The sequence below is a fragment of the Oncorhynchus gorbuscha genome, linkage group LG13 (assembly GCF_021184085.1).
Source record: "Oncorhynchus gorbuscha isolate QuinsamMale2020 ecotype Even-year linkage group LG13, OgorEven_v1.0, whole genome shotgun sequence".
In the NCBI taxonomy this organism is placed as follows: Eukaryota; Metazoa; Chordata; class Actinopteri; order Salmoniformes; family Salmonidae; genus Oncorhynchus; species Oncorhynchus gorbuscha.
Window position 1 is genome coordinate 74795016 of NC_060185.1, and position 25486 is coordinate 74820501.

Below are 25486 nucleotides of genomic sequence, written 5' to 3' on the forward strand. Positions count from 1 at the left end.
TTACCACAACGACAAGCGGATTACATGATAATAACGTTTTTTCAAAAGTTTGTGTTCATGGTTACCATGAATGTAAATAGTGACTGGAGCACATGGATGTCATGGAGGAGATTCACATGTTTATGCTGGGAAAGGATAGAAAAATAAAGGTAAATACGACTTGAGAAGATAATATTTTATTGTACGTCATTACCAATTAGGCTATAATTTCATTAAATGATGTAAGATTTTAGAAATTATGTTTTAATTATGCGTATTTAGGATAAATTGTATGCTAGCTCTTCAACTGGAGATAGCATGCTATAATCCCTGCTATTTATGACCAAACACTGTAAAAATGTTATTCCCAAATGTATTAGTTCATACATTAAACATGTATAACTGTGAGACATTTTTATTTTTCATTAGTTGTTTTATATGAAATGTAATTTCCAACAGACTGTCATTACCACAATGTTAAGTTATTTCCATCACGGTACATATTTTTAAGGAAAGTCTGTATTAAATTACAATTGATATTGATGATTTTTCCCATATGTGAACCTTATATGCATGTTATTAAGATACATTATTTTAGGAATTAAAATATTAACATTTTGATTTGGTAAATACATGTTTCTGAGTATCATCAAGGCATATATAGACATTTAGACTTGACAATGATGAATCCGAGCAAGGGTAGCATTCCAGAGGGACATCAGAGACTGTAACGTTCTTTGCTTCTCGGAAACCTGGCTCACTCGAGAGACGCTATCGGAGTCGGTGCAGACAGCTGGTTTCTCCACGCATCGTGCCGACAGAAACAAACATCTTTCTGGTAAGAAGAGGGGCGGGGGCGTATGCTTTATGGTTAACGAGACGTGGTGTGGTCAAAACCACATACAGGAACTCAAGTCCTTCTGTTCACCTTAGAATTCCTCACAATCAAATGTTGACCGCATTATCTACCAAGGGAATTCTCTTCGATTATAATCACAGCCGTATATATTCCCCCCCCCCCAAGCAGACACATCGATGGCTCTGAACGAAATGTATTTGACTCTTTGCAAACTGGAATCCATATATCCTGAGGCTGCATTCATTGCAGCTGGGGATTTTAACAAGGCTAATCTGAAAACAAGACTCCCTAAATTGTATCAGCATATCGATTGCGCAACCAGGGCTGGTAAAACCCTGGATCATTGTTATTCTAACATCCGCGATGCATATAATAAGGCCCTCCCCCGCTCTCCTTTCAGAAAAGCTGACCACGACTCCATTTTGTTGCTCCCTGCATACAGACAGAAGCTAAAACAAGAAGCTCCCGCGCTGAGGTCTGTTCAAAGCTGGTCCGACCAATCTGATTCCACGCTCCAAGACTGCTTCCATCACGTGGACTAGGATATGTTTCGTATTGCGTCAGACAACAACATTGACGAATACGAAACCGTGGATTGATGGCAGCATTCGTGTGAAACTGAAAGCGTGAACCACTGCTTTTAATCAGGGCAAGTTGACCGGAAACATGTCCGAATACAAACAGGAGAGGGTAGTAAGGGGTAGTAAGTTTTAAGTTCCTCGGCGTACACATCACAGACAAACTGAATTGGTCCACCCAAGCAGCGCCTCTTCAACCTCAGGAGGCTGAAGAAATTTGGCTTGTCACCAAAAGCACTCACAAACTTCTACAGATGCACAATCGAGAGCATCCTGTCGGGCTGTATCACCGCCTGGTACGGCAACTGTTCCGCCCACAACCGTAAGGTTCTCCAGAGGGTAGTGAGGTCTGCACAACGCATCACCGGGGGCAAACTACCTGCCCTCCAGGCAACCTACACCACCCGATGTCACAGGAAGGCCATAAAGATCATCAAGGACAACAACCACCCGAGCCACTGCCTGTTCACCCCGAGCCACTGCCTGTTCAAAGCTGGGACCGAGTAACTGAAAAACAGCTTCTATCTCAAGGCCATCAGACTGTTAAACAGCCACCACTAACATTGAGTGGCTGCTGCCAACACACTGACTCAACTCCAGCCACTTTAATAATGGGAATTGATGGGAATTGATGTAAAATATATCACTAGCCACTTTAAACAATGCTACTTAATATAATGTTTACATACCCTACATTATTTATCTCATATGTATACGTATATACTGTACTCTATATAATCTACTGCATCTTTATGTAATACATGTATCACTAGCCACTTTAACTATGCCACTTTGTTTACATACTCATCTCATATGTATATACTGTACTCGATACCATCTACTGCATCTTGCCTATGCCGCTCTGTACCATCACTCATTCATATATCTTTATGTACATATTCTTTATCCCTTTACACTTGTGTGTATAAGGTAGTAGTTTTGGAATTGTTAGCTAGATTACTCGTTGGTTATTACTGCATTGTCGGAACTAGAAGCACAAGCATTTCGCTACACTCGCATTAACATCTGCTAACCATGTGTATGTGACAAATAAAATGTGATTTGATTTGATTTAAAACTTCCAAATAGTAAAAACAGATCATGTGAAGTGTTATATAAAATACCTTAGTCATGATTTATGTAATTCCCTTTTCATCTAAAATCGCACATTTTATGATGTGGTGGTAATGTTATTTCTGCTTGGGCATTTGGGAAAATTGATAAAAATCTGTATATTCTTAAGTATGGTCTCTGCCACCATTAGATCTTGTTTCCAGACAGAGTGAAGAAAATATTCAGATAGATAAAGAGCATTTTCAAGAGGTTTCATTTTCAAAACATTTAACATCCAAAAGTGCCTGTGTTTGCAAAATCAACCCTTAATTAATTTTTAGCCCCTTACAGTGCATTGATTTGCTGTTATTATGCCATGGGCCAGGAAGTCACTGATGTGACTATATTGAATTAAAAGTTTGGAATGAATAAGACTGAGTTTATTAACTCTTTAGATGAGGAAAAACATAACATTCTGATGACAGTCACTCATAACTTTAATATTACTTGGTTTTGAAAGGATGTCTGACACTATTTGAAAAGGTGACACAGGTTTCCATAGCAGTAGAGTTTAATGTTGTTTCAGCACTGCCAGTGTGTGTGAATGTGTCTCTATACACCATATGAGTATGCAAATCCCAATCAGATGTTAGTATTGAGTATAAGTGGCCTTGCATGATATTTTCATAATTTTAGAATGTATTTGTGACCGTGCTCTCCACAGGGAATTTATTGAACCTAATAGCAAATACACTGGGATTGCATCTCTTTATAAACCTTAAAATAAGTTTACCTCAACAAAGAAAATTAAATAGTTCCACATGTTGGAAATAATAACTTGAATATATGTGTTTTAGAAATGTGTTGTTGAATGGTATACCTTGATTTAAAAATGTTACTGAACGTATAGCAGCCAAGCCCACAAACACTGGATCTTATTAAAAGCCTTAAAATAAGTTTAGCTCAACAAAACAGGGAAAAAGTTGCTCACGTCGCAAATTATTGACATATGGCTTAAAAAATGCATTTGCTGATTGATTTCGACTGTTGTTGAACAGTACACTTTCACCTGACACATGATGAGATTCAGCCTCCATGTCATGATGATATTTTAAAGGTCGACTATTGGGATTCCGTAGTGCAAACTCTACTGGGTAGCTACCATTTGAATCATGCGAAGAGCTCAGCAGTTCAGCCATGCGACGTGATATGGGTTGAGGAAGGTATTTCACTCAGAAACTACATGGAACGGTTCTATTGGTCTAATTAATATGAGTAGGATGTAAGAGTTGTATTATCAAAGTATGTCACATCCATTTGGGCATGAAACTGGTGCGTGAAGCCAGGCTACAGAGGAGGTTGTTACTCACTAAAAGACCATACTGATCCCCATAGCAAATAGCCAAAGAAAGCCCATAGCTTTAAGGCCCTAACTTGAATGTTATCACTGAAGCAGAAAATCAACTTTTGAAATCTGTGACACTTGTGATTGATGATGCTGCATTAGGTTGGAAGGCAGCTAAAACAGCACATCCATTTGCACTGGTAATGAGGAAGCTGTTAGAAATGACACACTTTCCTTGTAAACATAATTACTTCTTTCTGTGTCTAATTTTTTTAAACAGATCTATTGAGATGGATTGACCTAAAAGCTTGTCGTATTTATATCGGCAAACCTAAACTTCATTCCAGATTGATCTATCGAAATAGGCAATCTATTTATCTTCTCATGGTTCAACGAATGAGCCCTGGAAAGCCTGGCCCCAGATCTGTTAATGTTCCTGCCAACTTCATTGCTGTCATTGTCAAGCCAAACATGGCAGCTCCATAAGGAGTTGGCAAGAGAGTAGAAACAGATTGACATCAAGGCTAAGCCCCAGACTTATTGAGGGAGAATCTACAGTGTCAAAACTTGAAGCCTACTGGCTGGGTTATGGATATCAAGTTGATGCCAGGCTGAAAGTAGTTTATTCCTGCTGTCTTGTAGAAGGCATTAATTGACACCTTGGCCTGCACGTCTAAATTATTAATAAAGGTATGGTACAACATTGATGTTTGCTGTAGGGTTTGTATTATTTCTGATCAGTATAATAATGTGTTGATATTTTGTTTCCTAGGAGATAACAACGGATGGCCCCATCTTTTTGACAAGTATTTTGGGATGCCCATCATCGACATCGGGACGAAGTCCGATAAATGCTGTAAGTATATGAAAGTTATCCTTTTACTGCATGGGGCTAAATCAGGGTCACACAGAGTGTTTCCTGGTAGTCTTTAACAAAATCAACAATGTTATAAAAATATACACAAATAGAAGGCCAGAGTTAGGGACCAGAACAGGTAGACATAGAAGTTGAAGATATACTGGCAGAACACATGATAAGACTGTTCATTTAAAAAAAGACACCTGTACCATGTCAGATAAAGATATTAGAGTTTGCATCCCAATATTACACTTAATATACAGTACCAGTCAAAATTTTGGACACACCTACTCATTCAAGGGTTTTTCTTTATTTTTACTATTTTCTACATTGTAGAAGAATAGTGAAGACACCACAACTATGAAATAACACAGAATCATTAGTAATCAAAAAAGTGTTAAACAAATCAAAATATTGTATATTTTATATGCTTCAAAGTAGCCACCCTTTGACAGCTTTTCACACTCTTGGCATTCTCTCAACCAGCTTCACCAGGGATGCTTTTCCAACAGTCTTGAATGAGTTCCCGCATATGCTGAGCACGTGTTGGCTGCTTTTCTTTCACTCTGCGATCCAAATCCCAAACCATCTCAACTGGGTTGAGGTCATCTGATGCAGCACTCTCCTTCTTGGTCAAATAGCCCTTAAACAGCCTGGAGGTGTGTTGGGTCATTCTCCTGTTGAAAAACAAATGATAGTCCCACAAGCGCAAAACAGATGAGATGGCGTATCGCTGCAGAATGCTGTGGTAGACATGCTGGTTAAGGGTGCCTTGAATTCTAAATTAATCACTAACAGTGTCACCAGCAAAGCACCCCCACACCATCACGCCTCCTCCTCCATGCTTCATTGTGGAAACCACACAATGCTGAGATCATCCATTCACCTTTTCTGCGTTTCACAAAGACACAGCGATTGGGACCAAATATCTGAAATTTGGACTCATCAGACCAAAGGACAGATTTCCACCGGTCTAATGTCGATTGCTCGTGTTTCTTAGCCCAAGCAAGTCTCTTCTTATTGGTGTCCATTATTATTGGTTTCTTTTGCAGCAATTCAACCACGAAGGCCTGATTCACAGTCTCCTCTGAACAGTTGATGTTATGATGTGTCTGTTACTTGAACTCTGTGAAGCATTTATTTGGGATGCAATTTCTGAGGCTGGTAACTCTAACTCTGTGACAGAGGTAACTCTGGGTCTTCCTTTCCTGTGACGGTCCTCATGAGACCAGTTTCATCATAGCGCTTGATGGTTTTTGCAACTGCACTTAAAGAAACGTTTAAAGTTCTTTACATTTTCCGCATTGACTGACATTCATGATGGACTGTCATTTCTCTTTGCTTATTTGAGCTGTTCTTGCCATAATATGGACTTGGTATTTTACCAAATAGGGCTATCATCTGTACACAACCCCTATCTTGTCAGAACACAACTGATTGGTTCAAATGCATTACAAAGGAATTAAATTACACAAATTAAGGCATATATGTTCATTAAAATGCATCCCAGGTGACTACCTCATGAAGCTGGTTGAGAGAATGCCAAGGGTATGCAAAGCTGTCATCAAGGCAAAGGGTGGCTACTTTGAAGAATATTACATATATTTTGAGTTGTTTAACACTTTTTTGGTTACTACATGCTTCCATATGTGTTATTTAATAGTTTTGATGTCTTCACTATTATTCTACAATGAAGAAAATAGTCAAAATAAAGAAAAACCCTTGAATGAGTAGGTGTGTCCAAATTTATGACATGTACTGTGCATCACTGTCACATGTGCTCCCTCTCCGGCCTCTAGGTCACCAGGCTGCTGATTATTGCGTACACCTGTCACCATCGTCACAAACACCTGTCACCATCGTCACGTACACCTGTCACCATCGTCACGTGCATCAGCGCCTCATGACAGTCATCTGGACTCCATCTCCTCCTTGATTACCTGCCCTATTTATGTCATTCCCTTTGGTTCCTTCCCCAGGCGTTATTGTTTTTGTTTCTGTTTCATGTCTGTGTGCTGTTCGTGTGTCTTGTTTTGTGTTATGTTCCATTTATTTATTAGATATTCACTCCCTGTACTTGCTTCCCGACTCTCAGCGCACTCCTTACAGAATAATGCCTCACCAAAGGGAAGCATCAGGGAGTGTTTGTTTTGTTTTTGTGTTGAGGGTGATGTCGGGTCCGGGTGTCAGTACTGGAGCTACTAGGTCGGCCTCAGCCGGTTCGTCAGACTCTCACGCCTCAGCTGGCTTGACGGGTTCCCAAGCCTCGACCGGTTCCCCTGCCTCAGCTGGCTCGACAGCTTTCCATACCTCAGCTGGCTCGATAGGCTCCCATGCCTCAGCTGGCTCGATAGGCTCCCATGCCTCAGCTGGCTCGATAGGCTCCCATGCCTCAGCTGGCTCGACAGGTTCCCATGCCTCAGCTGGCTCGACAGGTTCCCATGCCTCAGCTGGCTCGACAGGTTCCCATGCCTCAGCTGGCTCGACAGGTTCCCATGCCTCAGCTGGCTCGACAGGTTCCCATGACTCGGCCGACGCACCTGGGGAGTTTTCAACCGGTTCGTTAGGCTCTCACGGCTCAACCGGTTTGCCAGGTTTCTGTCCCTCAGCGGAGGCGACCGGTCCACTCCTGATCCCCGGGATCGTCCCTTTGGTTGGCATCCTGCAGCTGGAGCTTCTTCCCGGGGAGGTGGTACTGTCACGTATGCTCTCTACGGCGCTCTAGGCCGCCATGCTCCCATGCCTCAGCCGGATCGACAGGTTTCCGCTCTTCAGCAGAGCTGACCGGTCCACTCCTGATCCCCAAGATCGTAATTTTGGTTGGCGTCCTGCGGCTGGAGCCGCGCATCAAGGAGTGGGTACTGTCACATGTGCTCCCTCTCCGGCCTCTAGGTCAACAGGCTGCTGATTATTGCGCACACCTGTCACCATCGTCACACGCATCAGTGCCTCATGACACTCACATGGACTCCATCACCTCCTTGATTACCTGCCCTATTACTGTCACTCCCTTTGGTTCCTTCCCCAGGTGTTATTGTTTCAGTTTCATGTGTGCTGTTCGTGTTTCTTGTTTTGTATTATGTTCCATTTATTTATTAAATATTCGCTCCCTGTACTTGCTTCCCAACTCGCAGTGCAGCGCACTCGTTACAATCACAGAAGACTGAAATATAACAAAACCGTTTGACATAGAAACACCAGATTTTTGTTGTTAATATTTTTTTTATTAATAATTGTGAAAATATTAATCACATTCCACCCATGAGGCCACTAGGTCATTTGACTGCAGGAAAGGGCTATTCAGTGTACTCTGCCTTGCCTTGTTCCAATATCCATTATGCTCATGACAGGTAAGTTGGGTAAAATGTATTCAAGAACCAATGAGCAAGTATATTAGTGCAGAATCACAACCTACCTACTGGATCAGTAGCTTTGAATAAAACAAATATCCATCCATATTTTTGTGGCAGTTTTATAACTTCACAATTCAGCAGTCTAGAGGAACATTTCTTGAAGACTTCCTGAGAGGAATACTACCAAGCAAATTGTTAAGGCTTTCTTCCGATGAAGGAGAGGAGGACCAAAATACAGCGTGGTTATCTTCATACATCTTTAATAAAGATAATGACGATACAATACAAAACAATAAACGTAACGTGAAAAAAACGAAACAGCCCTATCTGGTGCAAACATACACAGAGACAGGAACAATCACTCATGAAACACTCAAAGAATATGGCTGCCTAAATATGGTTCCCAATCAGAGACAACAATAAACACCTGCCTCTGATTGAGAACCACTCCAGGCAACCATAGACTTTTCTAGACAACCCCACTAACCAAATCAAATCAAATCAAATCAAATGTATTTATATATAGCCCTTCGTACATCAGCTGATATCTCAAAGTGCTGTACATAAACCCAGCCTAAAACCCCAAACAGCAAGCAATGCAGGTGTAGAAGCACGGTGGCTAGGAAAAACTCCCTCGAAAGGCCAAAACCTAGGAAGAAACCTAGAGAGGAACCAGGCTATATGGGGTGGCCAGTCCTCTTCTGGCTGTGCCAGGTGGAGATTATAACAGAACATGACCAAGATGTTCAAATGTTCATAAATGACCAGCATGGTCAAATAATAATAAGGCAGAACAGTTGAAACTGGAGCAGCAGCACGGTCAGCTGGACTGGGGACAGCAAGGAGTCATCATGTCAGGTAGTCCTGGGGCATGGTCCTAGGGCTCAGGTCCTCTGAGAGAGAGAAAGAAAGAGAGAATTAGAGAGAGCATATGTGGGGTGACCAGTCCTCTTCTGGCTGTACCAGGTGGAGATTATAACAGAACATGGCCAAGATGTTCAAATGTTCATAAATGACCAGCATGGTCAAATAATAATAATCACAGTAGCAACAGGTCAGCATCTTGGGAGTAAATGTCAGTTGGCTTTTCATAGCCGATCATTGAGAGTATCTCTACCGCTCCTGCTGTCTCTAGAGAGTTGAAAACAACAGGTCTGGGACAGGTAGCACTTCCTGTGAACTGGTCAGGGTTCCATAGCCGCAGGCAGAAGAGTTGAAACTGGAGCAGCAGCACAGCCAGGTAGTCATCATGCCAGGTAGTCCTGAGGCATGGTCCTAGGGCTCAGGTCCTCCTCCGAGAGAAAGAAAGAGATAATTAGAGAGAGCATACTTTAATTCACACAGGACACCGGATAAGACAGGAGAAATACACCAGATATAACAGACTGACCCTAGCCCCCCTACATAAACAACTACAGCATAAATACTGGAGGCTGAGACAGGAGAGGTCAGGAGACACTGTGGCTCCATCCGATGATGTCACCGGACAGGGCCAAACAGGCAGGATATAACCCCACCCATTTTGCCAAAGCACAGCCCTCACACCACTAGAGGGATATCTTCAACAACCAACTTACCATCCTGAGACAAGGCCGAGTAAAGCTCACAAAGATCTCCGCCACGGCACAACACAACTGGGGGCGCCAAACCAGACAGGAAGACCACGTCAGCGAAACAACCCACTCAAGTGACGCACCCCTCCTAGGGAAGGCATGGAAGAGCACCAGTAAGCCAGTGGCTTGGCCCCTGTAATAGGGTTAGAGGCAGAGAATCCCAGTGGAGAGAGGGGAACCGGTCAGGCAGAGACAGCAAGGGCGGTTCGTTGCTCCTTTCCGTTCACCTTCACACTCATGGGCCAGACTACACTCAATCATATGATCTACTGAAGAGATGACCTTAAAGGTCGAGACCGAGTTTGCGTCTCACATGGGTAGGCAGACCATTCCATAAAAATGTAGCTTTATTGGAGAAAGCCCTGCCTTCAGCTCTTTGCTTAGAAATTCCAGGGATAATTAGGAGGCCTGGGTATTGTGACCGTATGTCACACCCTGACCTTAGTCATCTTTGTTTTCTTTATTATTTTGGTTAGGTCAGAGTGTGACTAGGGTGGGTATGTTAGCTTTTGTATTGTCTAGGGGGTTTTGTATATCTAGAGGGTTTTGTAAGTCTCGGTATTTGTATGTTTATGGTGACCTGAATTGGTTCCCAATCAGAAGCAGCTGTTTATCGTTGTCTCTGATTGGGGACCATGTTTAGGTAGCCATATTCTCTTGGGTATTTTGTGGGTTCTTGTCTATGTGTAGTTGCCTGTTAGCACTCATGTGTATAGCTTCACAGTTTGTTGGGTTGTTTGTTATTTTGTTAGTTTGTTTCAGTGTTCATTCTTTTAATAAATTAAGAATGTACGCTTACCACGCGCGCCGTGGTCTCCTCCTTAAGACGGACGTGACACCGTACGGCAGGACCAAATCGGAAAGATAGGTAGGAGCAAACCCATGTAGTGCTTTGTAGGTTAGCAGTAAAACATTGAAATCAGCCCTTGCCTTAACAGGAAGCCAGTGTAGGGAGGCTAGCACTGGAGTAATATGATCAAATTTTGGGGTTCTAGTCAGGATTCCAGCAGCTGTATTTAGCAGTAACTGAAGTTTATTTAGTGATTTATCTGGGTATCCGGAAAGTAGAGCATTGCCGTAGTCTAACCTAGATGTAACAAAAGCATGGATTCATTTGGACAGAAAGTTTCTGATTTTTGCAATGTTACGTAGATGGAAAAATCCTGTCCCTGAAACTGTCTTGATATGTTAATCAAAAGATAGATCAGGGTCCAGAGTAACGCTGTGGTCCTTCAGTTTTAATTGAGACGACTGTACAACCATCAAGATGAATTGTCAGATTCAACAGAAGATTCAACAGAAGGTTATTACACACTCAGGTTTGAAAGGCCACACACAGGTTTATTCATTGTTATTGTCTTGAAGTGATATGGTCAAATATGTCTTTTTTTCAATGACCATTAGAGCAAAATGGTCATAAAATATGATAGAAATGAATAATGAAAGGAGTCCTCCACTGTCTGGAGCAATATGACTCCTTCAGTTGTTTTACCTTCAATAGGTCGCAAAATCTAATATTTTTCTCAAACTAACCATGTTCATTACTTTTGGGCATGGATATGAAGATGGATATTACTTATCTGGATGTTTCAACGTGAAAGCATTTATAGGGACATAATTATGTCTTTAGTTGTTGCCAATCAGTGCACAATGCAAAATGTCACGGCATCGGAAATGAGTTTTCGTTATTAATAGACGATAAGAGAATCACATTTATGAGGCCTTTCATCAGATGTCCATATAACAGTCGGTGTATGATATGGGGTGTGCTCATCTACAATTAGTGCTCTTCAAAAGTATTTGACAGAAAAACACAATCCTAGTCCATTTGCTCTCTCCACATCCATTTCATTCACATTTCATTGTTATTTAAAAGCATGTTCTTTAATATAGTTTTATCAATCTGCCTACACTGATAGACTTTCCCTTCTGCAAATTTTCCCCAGAATCTGTTGTCAGTGGTGATTTTAGTATGTAAATCTTGGTGTGGCAAATTTTCTCCAGAATCTGTTGTCAGTGGTGATTTTAGTATGTAAATCTTGGTGTGGCAAATTCAACATATTTTTTATGCATTCCAGCAAAGCAACTATACAACACACAAAACTAAACAATACATAATAGTTGCACTATAATGGGAACAAACGGTGCCCACACACTGTTAGGACCTACATAAAGCTGTCCCAACAGCAGAGCTTTCCTTCAGCACCATGGAGGGAACTTAAACAAATCCTTGTGGATTTGTGTAAGTCGATAAGAGCTGCATTCTCCTTCAATAATAACAAACGCCAAAATGAGTTTTGACTTTTGAACCATACACAAACATTACTACATTTATGTTAAATTGAATTCATGATGTTTATTCTTATATCATTAACAATTAGCTCTAAGTATAAGCAAATGCAAGCAAAAGAGCCACAACGAGGTAGGCCTATTCGTTCAGCACTTTAAAAATGGACACAGACAGAAATTCAAATAGATTCCTCCCGAGTGGTGCAGCGTTCTAAGTCACTACAGACCCGGGTTCGATCCCAGGCTGCGTCCCAGCCAGCCGCGACAGGACAGGACAGACTAGAGGCCTCACACATTTGGCCCACCCTCTTCCTGGTTAGGGGAGGGTTTGGCTGGCCTGGATGTCCTTGTTCCATTGCGGTCTAGCGACTCCCTGTGGCGGGCCGGGTGCATGCCCTCTGACTTCGGTAGCCAGTTGTATGGTGTTTCCTCCGACACATTGGTGCGGCTGGCTTCCAGGTTAAGCGAGCAGTGTGTCAAGAAGCAGTGCGGCTTGGCAGGGTCGTGTTTCGGAGGACGCATGGCTCTCAATGTTCGCCTCTCCTGAGTACGTACGGGAGTTGCAGTGATGGGACAAGACTGTAACTACCAATTGGATATCACAAATCTGGGGAGAAAAAGTACATTTTTTTACAAAATAAATCAATTTAAAGAGATGTTAGTTAAGATAAATTCAGCAAGATGTTGAGGCCTCAACTTTACTCTTCTTTAAGTCACCACATAAATACACCACACAGATAGAGAGAGAGAGAGAGACTCGGCTAGCTTACCATTTAAATTATTTTAGTAGGCCTATGTGGTCTAAAAAGGAAGGAAAATACAATCATGAGAATCCACTTGTATATACATTACATTTACATTTAAGTCATTTAGCAGACGCTCTTATCCAGAGCGACTTACAAATTGGTGCATTCACCTTATGACATCCAGTGGAACAGCCACTTTACAATAGTGCATCTAAATATTTTAAGGGGGGGTGAGAAGGATTACTTTATCCTATCCTAAGTATTCCTTAAAGAGGTGGGGTTTCAGGTGTCTCCGGAAGGTGGTGATTGACTCCGCTGTCCTGGCGTCGTGAGGGAGTTTGTTCCACCATTGGGGAGCCAGAGCAGCGAACAGTTTTGACTGGGCTGAGCGGGAACTGTACTTCCTCAGTGGTAGGGAGGCGAGCAGGCCAGAGGTGGATGAACGCAGTGCCCTTATTTGGGTGTAGGGCCTGATCAGAGCCTGGAGGTACTGAGGTGCCGTTCCCCTCACAGCTCCGTAGGCAAGCACCATGGTCTTGTAGCGGATGCGAGCTTCAACTGGAAGCCAGTGGAGAGAGCGGAGGAGCGGGGTGACGTGAGAGAACTTGGGAAGGTTGAACACTAGACGGGCTGCGGCGTTCTGGATGAGTTGTAGGGGTTTAATGGCACAGGCAGGGAGCCCAGCCAACAGCGAGTTGCAGTAATCCAGACGGGAGATGACAAGTGCCTGGATTGGACCTGCGCCGCTTCCTGTGTGAGGCAGGGTCGTACTCTGCGGATGTTGTAGAGCATGAACCTACAGGAACGGGCCACCGCCTTGATGTTAGTTGAGAATGACAGGGTGTTGTCCAGGATCACGCCAAGGTTCTTAGCGCTCTGGGAGGAGGACACAATGGAGTTGTCAACCGTGATGGCGAGATCATGGAACGGGCAGTCCTTCCCCGGGAGGAAGAGCAGCTCCGTCTTGCCGAAGGTTCAGCTTGAGGTGGTGATCCGTCATCCACACTGATATGTCTGCCAGACATGCAGAGATGCGATTCGCCACCTGGTCATCAGAAGGGGGAAAGGAGAAGATTAATTGTGTGTCGTCTGCATAGCAATGATAGGAGAGACCATGTGAGGTTATGACAGAGCCAAGTGACTTGGTGTATAGCGAGAATAGGAGAGGGCCTAGAACAGAGCCCTGGGGGACACCAGTGGTGAGAGCGCGTGGTGAGGAGACAGATTCTCGCCACGCCACCTGGTAGGAGCGACCTGTCAGGTAGGACGCAATCCAAGCGTGGGCCGCGCCGGAGATGCCCAACTCGGAGAGGGTGGAGAGGAGGATCTGATGGTTCACAGTATCGAAAGCAGCCGATAGGTCTAGAAGGATGAGAGCAGAGGAGAGAGAGTTAGCTTTAGCGGTGCGGAGCGCCTCCGTGATACAGAGAAGAGCAGTCTCAGTTGAATGACTAGTCTTGAAACCTGACTGATTTGGATCAAGAAGGTCATTCTGAGAGAGATAGCGGGAGAGCTGACCAAGGACGGCACGTTCAAGAGTTTTGGAGAGAAAAGAAAGAAGGGATACTGGTCTGTAGTTGTTAACATCAGAGGGATCGAGTGTAGGTTTTTTCAGAAGGGGTGCAACTCACGCTCTCTTGAAGACGGAAGGGACGTAGCCAGCGGTCAGGGATAAGTTGATGAGCGAGGTGAGGTAAGGGAGAAGGTCTCCGGAAATGGTCTGGAGAAGAGAGGAGGGGATAGGGTCGAGCGGGCAGGTTGTTGGGCGGCCGGCCGTCACAAGACGCGAGATTTCATCTGGAGAGAGAGAGGAGAAAGAGGTCAGAGCACAGGGTAGGGCAGTGTGAGCAGAACCAGCGGTGTCGTTTGACTTAGCAAACGAGGATCGGATGTCGTCGACCTTCTTTTCAAAATGGTTGACGAAGTCATCTGCAGAGAGGGAGGAGGGGGGGGGAGGGGGAGGAGGATTCAGGAGGGAGGAGAAGGTGGCAAAGAGCTTCCTAGGGCTAGAGGCAGATGCTTGGAATTTAGAGTGGTAGAAAGTGGCTTTAGCAGCAGAGACAGAGGAGGAAAATGTAGAGAGGAGGGAGCGAAAGGATGCCAGGTCCGCAGGGAGGCGAGTTTTCCTCCATTTCCGCTCGGCTGCCCGGAGCCCTGTTCTGTGAGCTCGCAATGAGTCGTCAAACCACGGAGCGGGAGGGGAGGACCGAGCCGGCCTGGAAGATAGGGGACATAGAGAGTCAAAGGATGCAGAAAGGGAGGAGAGGAGGGTTGAGGAGGCAGAATCAGGAGATAGGTTGGAGAAGGTTTGAGCAGAGGGAAGAGATGATAGGATGGAAGAGGAGAGAGTAACGGGGGAGAGAGAGCGAAGGTTGGGACGGCGCGATACCATCCGAGTAGGGGCAGTGTGGAAAGTGTTGGATGAGAGCGAGATATATATACAATACACTGACGCACAGACAGCGCATTGCGCAAACATAACAAACATCACAATATCAACTGGAATTACATGTGTCTATTACTGAACTTTTTGTTGAAAACAAATATTTGAATGTGAAGAGATTGTCACTGGTCAACATGGTTACAGACCAAACAACGTTATATAGTATCTCCTCCTCGTCAAGAAAAGCACATGCGCTAATTATAATACACAAAGTAAGCAAAACAATGAAATCCTTCCAACATTGCCTAAAATTATGAATAAGATACTAATGAGATAGGCCGATATAAGCAATAGGCCTATAACAATTGACATGTACAAACTATGGCATAAGGGAATGATGAGCGCAAAAGAGGCAATCCGTAATTTCGATGAAGACATTAATTAGCAAGCTAAGATGGACATAGTCAATATTACTATTTGTTCAGCACTTTTGAAATGTACAGCGACAGAATTCAAAACATGGTTTAGCAATGCCTAATCTCCCGTGGGCAGATTATGTGTGTAGACCGAAGAATCTGCTGGCACTGAATGGGATGCATGAGATAATGAGATGCATTAGTTCTGGTTTGTGGGTTTTCGTCACTGGTTATTTGAACGTATCAGGGTTGGGCGAAGGCGATGCCTAAACGGATTCACCTTGAGTTCTTTGCATCTGCCCACACAGATCAGAAGGGGGGGGGGGTGCTTTAGCTGAGATTTTCCTTTTGGAGGGTGGAGACTTAGTTTTTGCAGGAACTCTCCATTTCTAACACATATGAACACAGATTTTAATCATGCAGGTTAACAAATTACACACAATTTGTGGAAAACTTGGTCATTTGGGGAATGGTAACACTGCACAGCCATTTTTGCTTGGGGAGCGGGTACTTTTTACTCCTTTTTCTCCCCAATATCCAATTGGTATTTACAGAGTGTGCAAAGCTGTCATCAAGGCAAAGGGTGGCTACTTTGAAGAATCTCAAATATAAAATATATTTTGATTTGTTTAACACTTTTTGAGTTCCTACATGATTCCATATGTGTTATTTCATAGTTTTGATGTCTTCATTGTTATTCTACAATTTATTAGAAAAAAAGTTTTTAAAAATAAAGAAAATCCTTGAATGAGTAGGTGTGTCCAAACTTTTGACTGGTACTGTACATCAGAAATTCATCCAAGAGAATACTTTAGTCATTTACATAAACCATGAGTATATAAAGTATTTATTACACAACCATGATAAAAGTATTTATTACACAGCCATGATAAAAGTATTTATTACACAACCATGATAAAAGTATTTATTACACAACCATGATAAAAGTATTTATTACACAACCATGATAAAAGTATTTATTACACAACCATGATAAAAGTATTTATTACACAACCATGATAAAAGTATTTATTACACAACCATGATAAAAGTATTTATTACACAACCATGATAAAAGTATTTATTACACAGCCATGATAAAAGTATTTATTACACAACCATGATAAAAGTATTTATTACAGTCCATGATAAAAGTATTTATTACAACCATGATAAAAGTATTTATTCCAGCCATGATAAAAGTATTTATTACACAACCTGATAAAAGTATTTATTACACAACCATGATAAAAGTATTTATTACACAGCCATGATAAAAGTATTTATTACACAACCATGATAAAAATATTTATTACACAGCCATTATAAAAGTATTCATAATACATCCATGATACGCATTAATTAATGATGAGCTACTTATAATATTACTATACTTTATGATGTATTTGACATAGCATATTTTAGCGAATGGTTAAACAGCCATGGGTGAGCAATGCCTTCGGGTTATATTTAGCTAATTCAATGAAATCACTCTGTATGGCTGGGGTAAGCCAGTAAAACATGAGGTTGTTGAACTGGCATCTGGATGGCAGGGCAGTAAAACATGAGGGGGTTGAACTGGCAAGTAGATGACAGGGCAGTAAAACATGAGGGGGTTGAACTGGCATTTAGATGGCAGGGCAGTAAAACATGAGGGGGTTGAACTGTCAAGGAGATGGCAGGGAAGTAAAACATGAGGGGGTTGAACTGGCATTTAGATGGCAGGGCAGTAAAACATGAGGGGGTTGAACTGTCAAGGAGATGGCAGGGAAGTAAAACATGAGGGGATTGAACTGGCATGTAGATGGCAGGGCAGTAAAACATGAGGGGGTTGAACTGGCATGTAGATGGCAGGGCAGTAAAACATGAGGGTGTTGAACTGGCAAGTAGATGGCAGGGCAGTAAAACATGAGGGGGTTGAACTGGCAAGTAGATGGCAGGGCAGTAAAGCATGAGGGGGTTGAACTGTCAATGAGATGGCAGGGCAGTAAAACATTAGGGGTTGAACTGGCAAGTAGATGACAGGGCAGTAAAGCATGAGGGGGTTGAACTGTCAAGGAGATGGCAGGGCAGTAAAACATGAGGGTGTTGAACTGGCAAGTAGATGGCAGGGCAGTAAAACATGAGGGGGTTGAACTGGCAATTAGATGGCAGGGCAGTAAAACATGAGGGGGTTGAACTGGCAATTAGATGGCCAGGGTTTCAGATCCAAGGTACGTGCTCTTAGTGTCTCCAGAGCCGCGGCACTGCAGCTGACCCTTCAACTGACCCTGTGCTCCTCCCACATGTGTGAGTTAGTTGTTTGAAACCCTGTTGTGTACTGTAAGGTCAAAGGTAGAACAACTATACTAATTTTACATGTTGACGAAAACTTACTGAACTATACTAACTTTGAATGTAGCCAAAACGTACCGACTGAAGCAAAGTTTTGATATAGCAACTGCTTCACTCCAATTCGCCTGTTGTCCCTAATATCCAATTCTAACATTCAGATGTCTTTATTTATTTAAGTTTGTGGTTCTGGAACTGAATAATACAGGCCAGATGGAAGTCTAGCGGTTTCGAATGGTCCATTTGTGCTGCCTCCCTGAGGCATTAAGACAGTGCTTTAAACAGATGAGGATTAGTCAGACATCTCCTCGCTAGAACATTCCTAAAATGTCCTTATTTAGTTTCGGAATAATGCAATTTAATTTTAACCACGACTGACATGCTATCAGATAACAAGCAATAAGCGTTTCCTGATTGAATAAACAGGTTTGTTTTCTTCCAAGACTGTGCATATAATCCTTTGATTATATCCAATGTTCTCTGAAATGTCTTTGTTACAGAGTTACAGGGTTTCAATCCATTAGTAACTTTATTGTTAGTAGGACAGAGGTCACTGATAAGAACATTTTCAAATTGCAAATTTCCCATCTTTCAAAAATACTTTTGAAATGAGTGAGGAATATGAGATTTCACACTTCAGGTCAAATGCAAACCTCCTCTTCATTTTAGTCATTAGATATGCATTGCATTAGATGTCATTGTTCCTACAGATGTTTCTTTCTTTGAACATCAGAACATGATTCAAATGTGTCCTCAACAGTACATCAATATTAGACTGCTGATTTTCATTCTTCCCATAATTTAGTCATGACACAATATAAGTGTACTCTATGACACTGATCAAAAAAACTACTAGTAATGAAAAAGGAAATCAACACTACAGAACTTGAAGACGTGATTTGAATACCCTTGATATTTTAATATTCCCATTCCTTTATGCCTGATTATAATTCCCCTCAAATATATAGGATTTTTTTCTGATGATATCCACTTTACTGTATCCTATATCAAACATGGTCCCTTATCAATTTAAAAATGTCCTGCCGGAACGTGGACTTCTTGTCTTTGGCAAATAATACCTAAACTACTAACATAATCACAGTCATCCTCTCTATTCCTGGAACCTCCGAGTCAGCCTCTGACATGAGGCCCCAATTCAATCGATTACAGCTTCGCATTGTTTCTCTGTGGCCGTTTGTAACGGTGTTGAGATTGTGCCGTAACCTCATTCCACATCTTGAAATGTCTTCGCTAGTGCTATCAAATCTGTACCTTTTCGGTGGAGTAATGGGCAAATACGTTGTCTGGCAGGGGGTCACGCGTTTGCGATGCAGAAGGTCTCTGATTTTAGCCTTTGTAAGAACAGTGTGACCCCCTGTAAGCAAAACTGCAAAGCAAGCACAAGTCACTTGTCTCTAACGTACATAGGCAGTGATTAAGACTGGTCCCTGATGCTCTCCTATGTCTCTCGGATCTTTTTTTTTTATTAGTTCACTGTTGATACAATCCCAAAATGTTTTGTATGTCAGCAGTCAAAAACTTGAAAGTCTAATGTCTTGCCTATGCATTTTGAGACTGTATCAACAGTGGGTGGACTAATTAAGAAAATACAGAAAGATAGTTTCTTTTTTATGAGTGGATTTTCCCTTTAACGCTAGTCCTATAACAACAATGTTGTCCAAATTCCTTGTTGTAATTTATTTTCATTGCTATCTTTTTTTTGGTCCAGTATGACTCGTGGATGTGCATCAGACACAGAAGGCTGCTGAGGGGAGGACAACTCATAATAATGGCTGGAACTGAGTGAATGGAATGTCATCAAACACATGGAAACCATGTGTTGGATGTATTTGATACAATTCCACCAATTTTGGGTCCAGCCATTACTACGAGCCAGTCCTCCCCAATTAAGGTGCCACCAACCTCCTCTGGCGTTAGACAATAACATATTCTTCCTCTGTCTTCTCTCTTCCTCCTCCAGTGCTGGGGGCTGTTCCAGAGCCGTGCCAGTGCAGAGACCTGGAGCTGGACTGTGACGGCGCCCAGTTTCACCATGTCCCAGCAGTGTCCATTAACGTCACCATGATGTGAGTTGACACACACACACACACCTTTGAGGAGTTCATAAATAATATGCACATAATGACACTCACTCACATACACACACACCTGATAGCCTTCTTCGTTGAGACATTTGCATCTGACTGGAAGTGTGCATACTTTCTTCTGTTTCTCCTGTGAATTGGAAAGGAAAAAGGATTTAAACAAAGTGTCTCGCTCAGTTAGCTAATGAGTGTCTTGATGGAAGTTTGTTTGTGGAGGTTGGTTTAAGTCCTAGGGCTGTTCTCTGCTGTACTGGAACAGTTTTTTTGACAGAGGGAAATGAGACTTGAATCTCTTTACTGAAGCCTGCTGAAGCTTACTGAAGGCTACTGGAATATCTCTACTGAAGCCTACTGGAATATCTTTACTGAAGCCGTCTAAAGCCCACTGAAGCCTACTCGAATATCTTTACTGAAGCCGACTAAAGCCTACTGGAATCTCTTTACTGAAGACTACTAAAGCCCACTGAAGCCTACTCGAATATCTTTACTGAAGCCGACTAAAGCCTACTGGAATCTCTTTACTGAAGACTACTAAAGCCCACTGAAGCCTACTCGAATATCTTTACTGAAGTCTACTGGAATCTCTTTACTGAAGCCTAATAAAGCCTACTGGAATCTCTTTACTGAAGCTGAATGAAGGCCACTGGAATCTCTTTACTGAAGCTGAATGAAGGCCACTGGAATCTCTTTACTGAAGACTAATAAAGCCTATTGGAATCTCTTTACTGAAGCCTACTGGAATCTCTTTACCGAAGCCTAATAAAGCCTACTGGAATCTCTTTACTGAAGCTGAATGAAGGCCACTGGAATCTCTTTACTGAAGACTAATAAAGCCTATTGGAATCTCTTTACTGAAGCCTACTGGAATCTCTTTACTGAAGCCTAATAAAGCCTACTGGAATCTCTTTACTGAAGCTGAATGAAGGCCACTGGAATCTCTTTACTGAAGACTAATAAAGCCTATTGGAATCTCTTTACTGAAGCTTACTAAAGCATACTGAAGCCTACCGAAACCTACTGGAATCTCTTTATTTAAGCCCACTGAAGCATAGTAAAGCCTACTGGAATATCTTTACTGAAACCTACTGAAGCCTATTGGAATCTCTTTACTGAAACCTACTGAAGCCTACTGGAATCTCTTTGTTGAAGCCCACTAAAGCCTACTGGAATATCTATACTGAAGCCTACTAAAACCTACTGGAATGTGAGACAAACTGAAGGTAAGGATATGATTATTGCAAAATGTATTTATAACAAGATGATGTATAATAAACATCATCATTTCAATTCAATCATTATGCAAAATAATAACAACAATTACTATACATTATCACATAGAGCTCGCCCTTTCTCAGTCTCACAATAGTATGTCTCCCTATCATAATGGCCCTACATTGTTTAGATAATGGCCCATTTGGGCCCTATGTTTCTCATCCTTCTATATTGGGGACATCCAGTTACACTTGACTATTCATCAACAAAACAATGTGTTGTTTGTTTGCTTGATGGGTAAACCTCGAAGGCCCAATTTGCATGCAGAATAATTCAATTATGTCAATTGCTTATCATCGCCGGCTATTCCTTCTCCAATTGGCTCAGCTTTCATCAAGGTGCTGTAGACTACTGCAGCGTCCTTCACATTGTTCATTTTCAATTAAAATGCTTATTTCACTAATTCAAAGTGTATCAGACACTGGACCGAGAACATAGTAATAAAAATGGATCAAAGGTTTTGGCCTTTTTTAATTGACACAGTATTGTTTGGTGGCACAATATTATGTTTATGACATTTTTTATTTTACCTAGTCGACCTTATGAACTATTCACATCTCACAGGTCACTGCAAAGGAACCGACTCCGGATATTGAATGGTGACATATTCTATAAGTACCAGAGTCTTCAGAAATTGTAAGTTGTCATTACATTTATTTTAAAAAATGTATTCAGGCAAGAGAAGTCACTTGGTTGAGTTGTAGACTGCTAGTGAAGCATTCAGTCTGTAACGGCGTTCATCTGTTGAAAGAAGAGAGTCGGATCGAAATGCAGCGTGTAGGTTACTCATGACTTTAATGAAAGAATCGCGGTACATGAAATAACTGAAACTAAATACAAAAACAACAGAACGGAACGTGAAACTAATTACAGCCTATCTGGTGACTACAACACAGAGACAGGAACAAACACCCACGAAATACAAAGCGAAACTATGGCTCCCTAATTACGGATCCCAATCAGAGACAACGAGGATCACCTGACTCTGATTGAGAATCGCCTCAGGCAGCCAAGCCTATACAACACCTCTAATTAGCCGCGATCCCAAATACTACAAACCCCAATACGAAAACAACATATAAACCCATGTCACACCCTGGCCTACCCAAACATATAACAAAAACACAAAATACAATGACCAAGGCGTGACACAGTCGTTCAGAAATAATTGTGTTAGCACTTCAAAAACACACACGGATAGACCAACCTGTCAAGTCCACTGTAACAGACATGGACATAATTCTAAGCATTGTTTGTCCCCTTTTGATGCTTTTGATGGCCAAAACAAGCTTACAAAGGATGTTTTATCAAGACTCACCTTTGGATGATGGTTGTGAGGAAAGTGGACTTTCACAATTGTTCACCACATCATTCAGTCTACCTTGTGGTGCCTGAAACATATTGGCATCATGGAAGTAGTGGAGCGATGAGGAGACTGAACACATACCTCATAGACTGCCAAGAACTATCTATCGAATAAAGTCAGCTTTCTATTATTGTTTGGGTAATCTTTCATTCAAGCGTTGCTTGCAATTTTCTTTTTCTTATAAAAAAAATGTTATCAAACCAAATATCATGAAAGTATGTACCAATTGGTATTTTTATTTTGTTGTTCTAATCTACAGCGAGCCATTTTTATTTAGTTTTTATGTATAAAATAGCAGGACAGTTGATGCTATGGTTCAACTGTAAGTTCTATTGAAAAGCACTTCAATGGAGGAAATCTTCTGTCAGCTGCTTTCACAACCATGCCAAAATCCTCATCTCGCTTGACAGCTTGCCAAAAAGATTCCTCAGCACTGTAAACATTGCCTGTCTGTTCTATTTAGCAGTATTGCAAGCTAAATTGGAAAGGCTAAATTCGACACCTGACAGAAAACACAATTTTGAGTGCGTTGATCAACCTGTGATCTAAACTTCGTCTAAAGTGCAGTTCATGTTAGAAATGTGATGCTTCTGTACTTGTTGTAACTTGTTGTAATATGTTGTAACTTGTTGTAACTTGTTGTAGCATGCTGTAACTTGTAACATGCTGTAACTTGTTGTAACTTGTTGTAGCATGCTGTAACTTGTAACATGCTGTAACTTGTTGTAACTTGTTGTAGCATGCTGTAACTTGTAACATGCTGTAACTTGTTGTAACTTGTTGGAGCATGCTGTAACTTGTAACATGCTGTAACTTGTTGTAACTTGTTGTAACATGTTATAACTTGTGGTAACATGCTGTAACTTGTTGTAACATTGTTGTTACCTGTTGTAACTCTTTGTAACGTGTTGTAACATGTTGTAACTTGTTGTAACGTGTTAGCCATTGTGGCAGTTGTTCTGCTCAACACACAAATTCTATGAATGTTTGTAACATACTTCTAACATACTACTTCAGATATCTACAACATAACAGAATCCGAGCTGTGAGCCCTAATGCATTCAGAGGACTGTACAATCTAACAAGACTGTGAGTTCATTATATTCATCCATCCGTGCAATTGACAGTGTTATGTTGAACTTTGTTCTTGATCAAACAACTAAGTCCTTCATAATGAATGTTGTTGATTTAAGTTGAATGAATGTTGTTGAAATAAAGGGTAAATAATTCCTATAAATTGTTTCAGAGAACCGTGCGTATTTAAAATCAGTATTCTCTGCCTCAGATATTTAAGCTACAACAAGATATCCATCCTGATGCCTGGGGTGTTCCAAGATCTACACAAACTGGAGTGGTTGTAGGTTTTCCTTACTGGCACATTCTGTATATCCTGTGTGCCAATATAGACATACTGCTAACATAAATGGAACAAAGACATCACATTTTTAGACAGCCTTCAGCAAAAAAAAGCTTGTATCGCTGCAGTTTCCTCTGAACCAATGCTCAGCCAAATACTTCACTTAATAAAAGAGCTGAAAATAAACTTTACCCTCTGGTTGTAGGATCCTTGAAAACAACAGTATCCATCAGATATCCCCCACAACCTTTTCAGGCTTGCGCTCCTTGGTACTCCTGTGAGTTTCATTTCTACCTCTACCTTCTTGAGTTGGTCTTGTTTTGCTTTTACCCTCTAAGAAGTTATTTCATATGCACTTCATTGAAGTGCCCCAGTATTTTTAAGGGCCTATTTGATATGCTTACGTATATTGGCGGAGTGTTGTTTTCTTTGATCGGCACAAAAATCAGACCGCTCTTGTTTGTTGTATTGGTTCACAGGGTTTTGTTGAACAACGCTCTGACAATGCTGGATGACATCTGCCTGGAAATGCCAAGACTTAACTGGCTGTAAGTTTGGAAGTCAGCAAATCAAAGAGCTTTGTTATCGGCATGATATTAATTTTAAATATGTTTTTGTGCACTTGTGTGTCTCCAGGGACATGGAGGGGAATCAAATCGAAAGTGTCGGAAACGTAACATTCTGGTCATGCAACATGATGACTGTGCTGTAAGTTTGACTTAATACAATTCAATCTTCAGAATAAATTCTGTTTTTCCCCCCCATCTGTGTCCTTGGCTTTCTCAGTAGGCGATAACCCATTACAATCCCAAATATCAACAGCAATTTGTTTCCACAAGGGGTTCTAAATATTAGACCCAAAAGCAACACTCTTGTTTAATTGCTTTTAGAACCAACAGAGAAGATGAGGGGAATAAAGTAAGAAAATTGCTTTCTCTGTTTTATAATTCTTGTTTTGACCGTCTTTCTTCAACTCTTTCTAGCGTCCTACAGAGTAACAGAATCAGTCACATACATGAACAGGCTTTTTCATTTCTGCAAAAACTTGGGGAATTGTAAGTTATTATGTTTTGTTTGCCTCAGACATGAAATTGCATGACATCTTCCTTTATCATCCCCAGACACGCAGTGGTACTGCACATCTTCATCTATTCCACTGACTTTTTGAAGAATTTAGATACTACCATATTATTAGTAAAGACTGTACTATAAATATACAGTGCAGTACAGGGCTGAAATGTATTGCAACCCAAAATGTGCCCGAATAGGAAAACAACATGTTCCCAAGCCAAGAAGTTGTTCATTATGATTTATATTTTATGCGTTTTGGTTAATCCTAGTATTTATCCTAACATGCTTTTCCACTGGTATCCGGATTTGCAGAACAGTGGGGAGTCTTGGAGTGTCTCCAATATACGCATACACATAACCATGTTAGTCATGGTGAAATATGTGGTGCATCTAGCTTAACACAATGCTTATCAAGTAGACTAATGGATTCCAGGAATGTATCATTAACATGAATGGGAACACAGCATGCATGTGTGATTAGGTGGTCATGTAAGCCATGTAAACCTTATGT

At 41.5% G+C, this 25486-nt stretch overlaps 1 protein-coding gene across 1 annotated transcript in view; it reads left to right on the forward strand.

Annotated features, from left to right (window-relative positions):
• LOC123993516 (relaxin receptor 1-like) overlaps positions 1-25486 on the forward strand; it is a 96168-nt gene that overhangs the window by 48662 nt on the left and 22020 nt on the right. The window contains exons 3-11 of the mRNA XM_046295731.1: positions 4587-4670; positions 19786-19891; positions 21746-21817; positions 23565-23636; positions 23833-23904; positions 24110-24181; positions 24384-24452; positions 24541-24612; positions 24888-24959. Coding sequence (XP_046151687.1) covers positions 4587-4670; positions 19786-19891; positions 21746-21817; positions 23565-23636; positions 23833-23904; positions 24110-24181; positions 24384-24452; positions 24541-24612; positions 24888-24959 — 691 coding nt within the window. The remainder of the gene's footprint in view (positions 1-4586; positions 4671-19785; positions 19892-21745; positions 21818-23564; positions 23637-23832; positions 23905-24109; positions 24182-24383; positions 24453-24540; positions 24613-24887; positions 24960-25486) is intronic.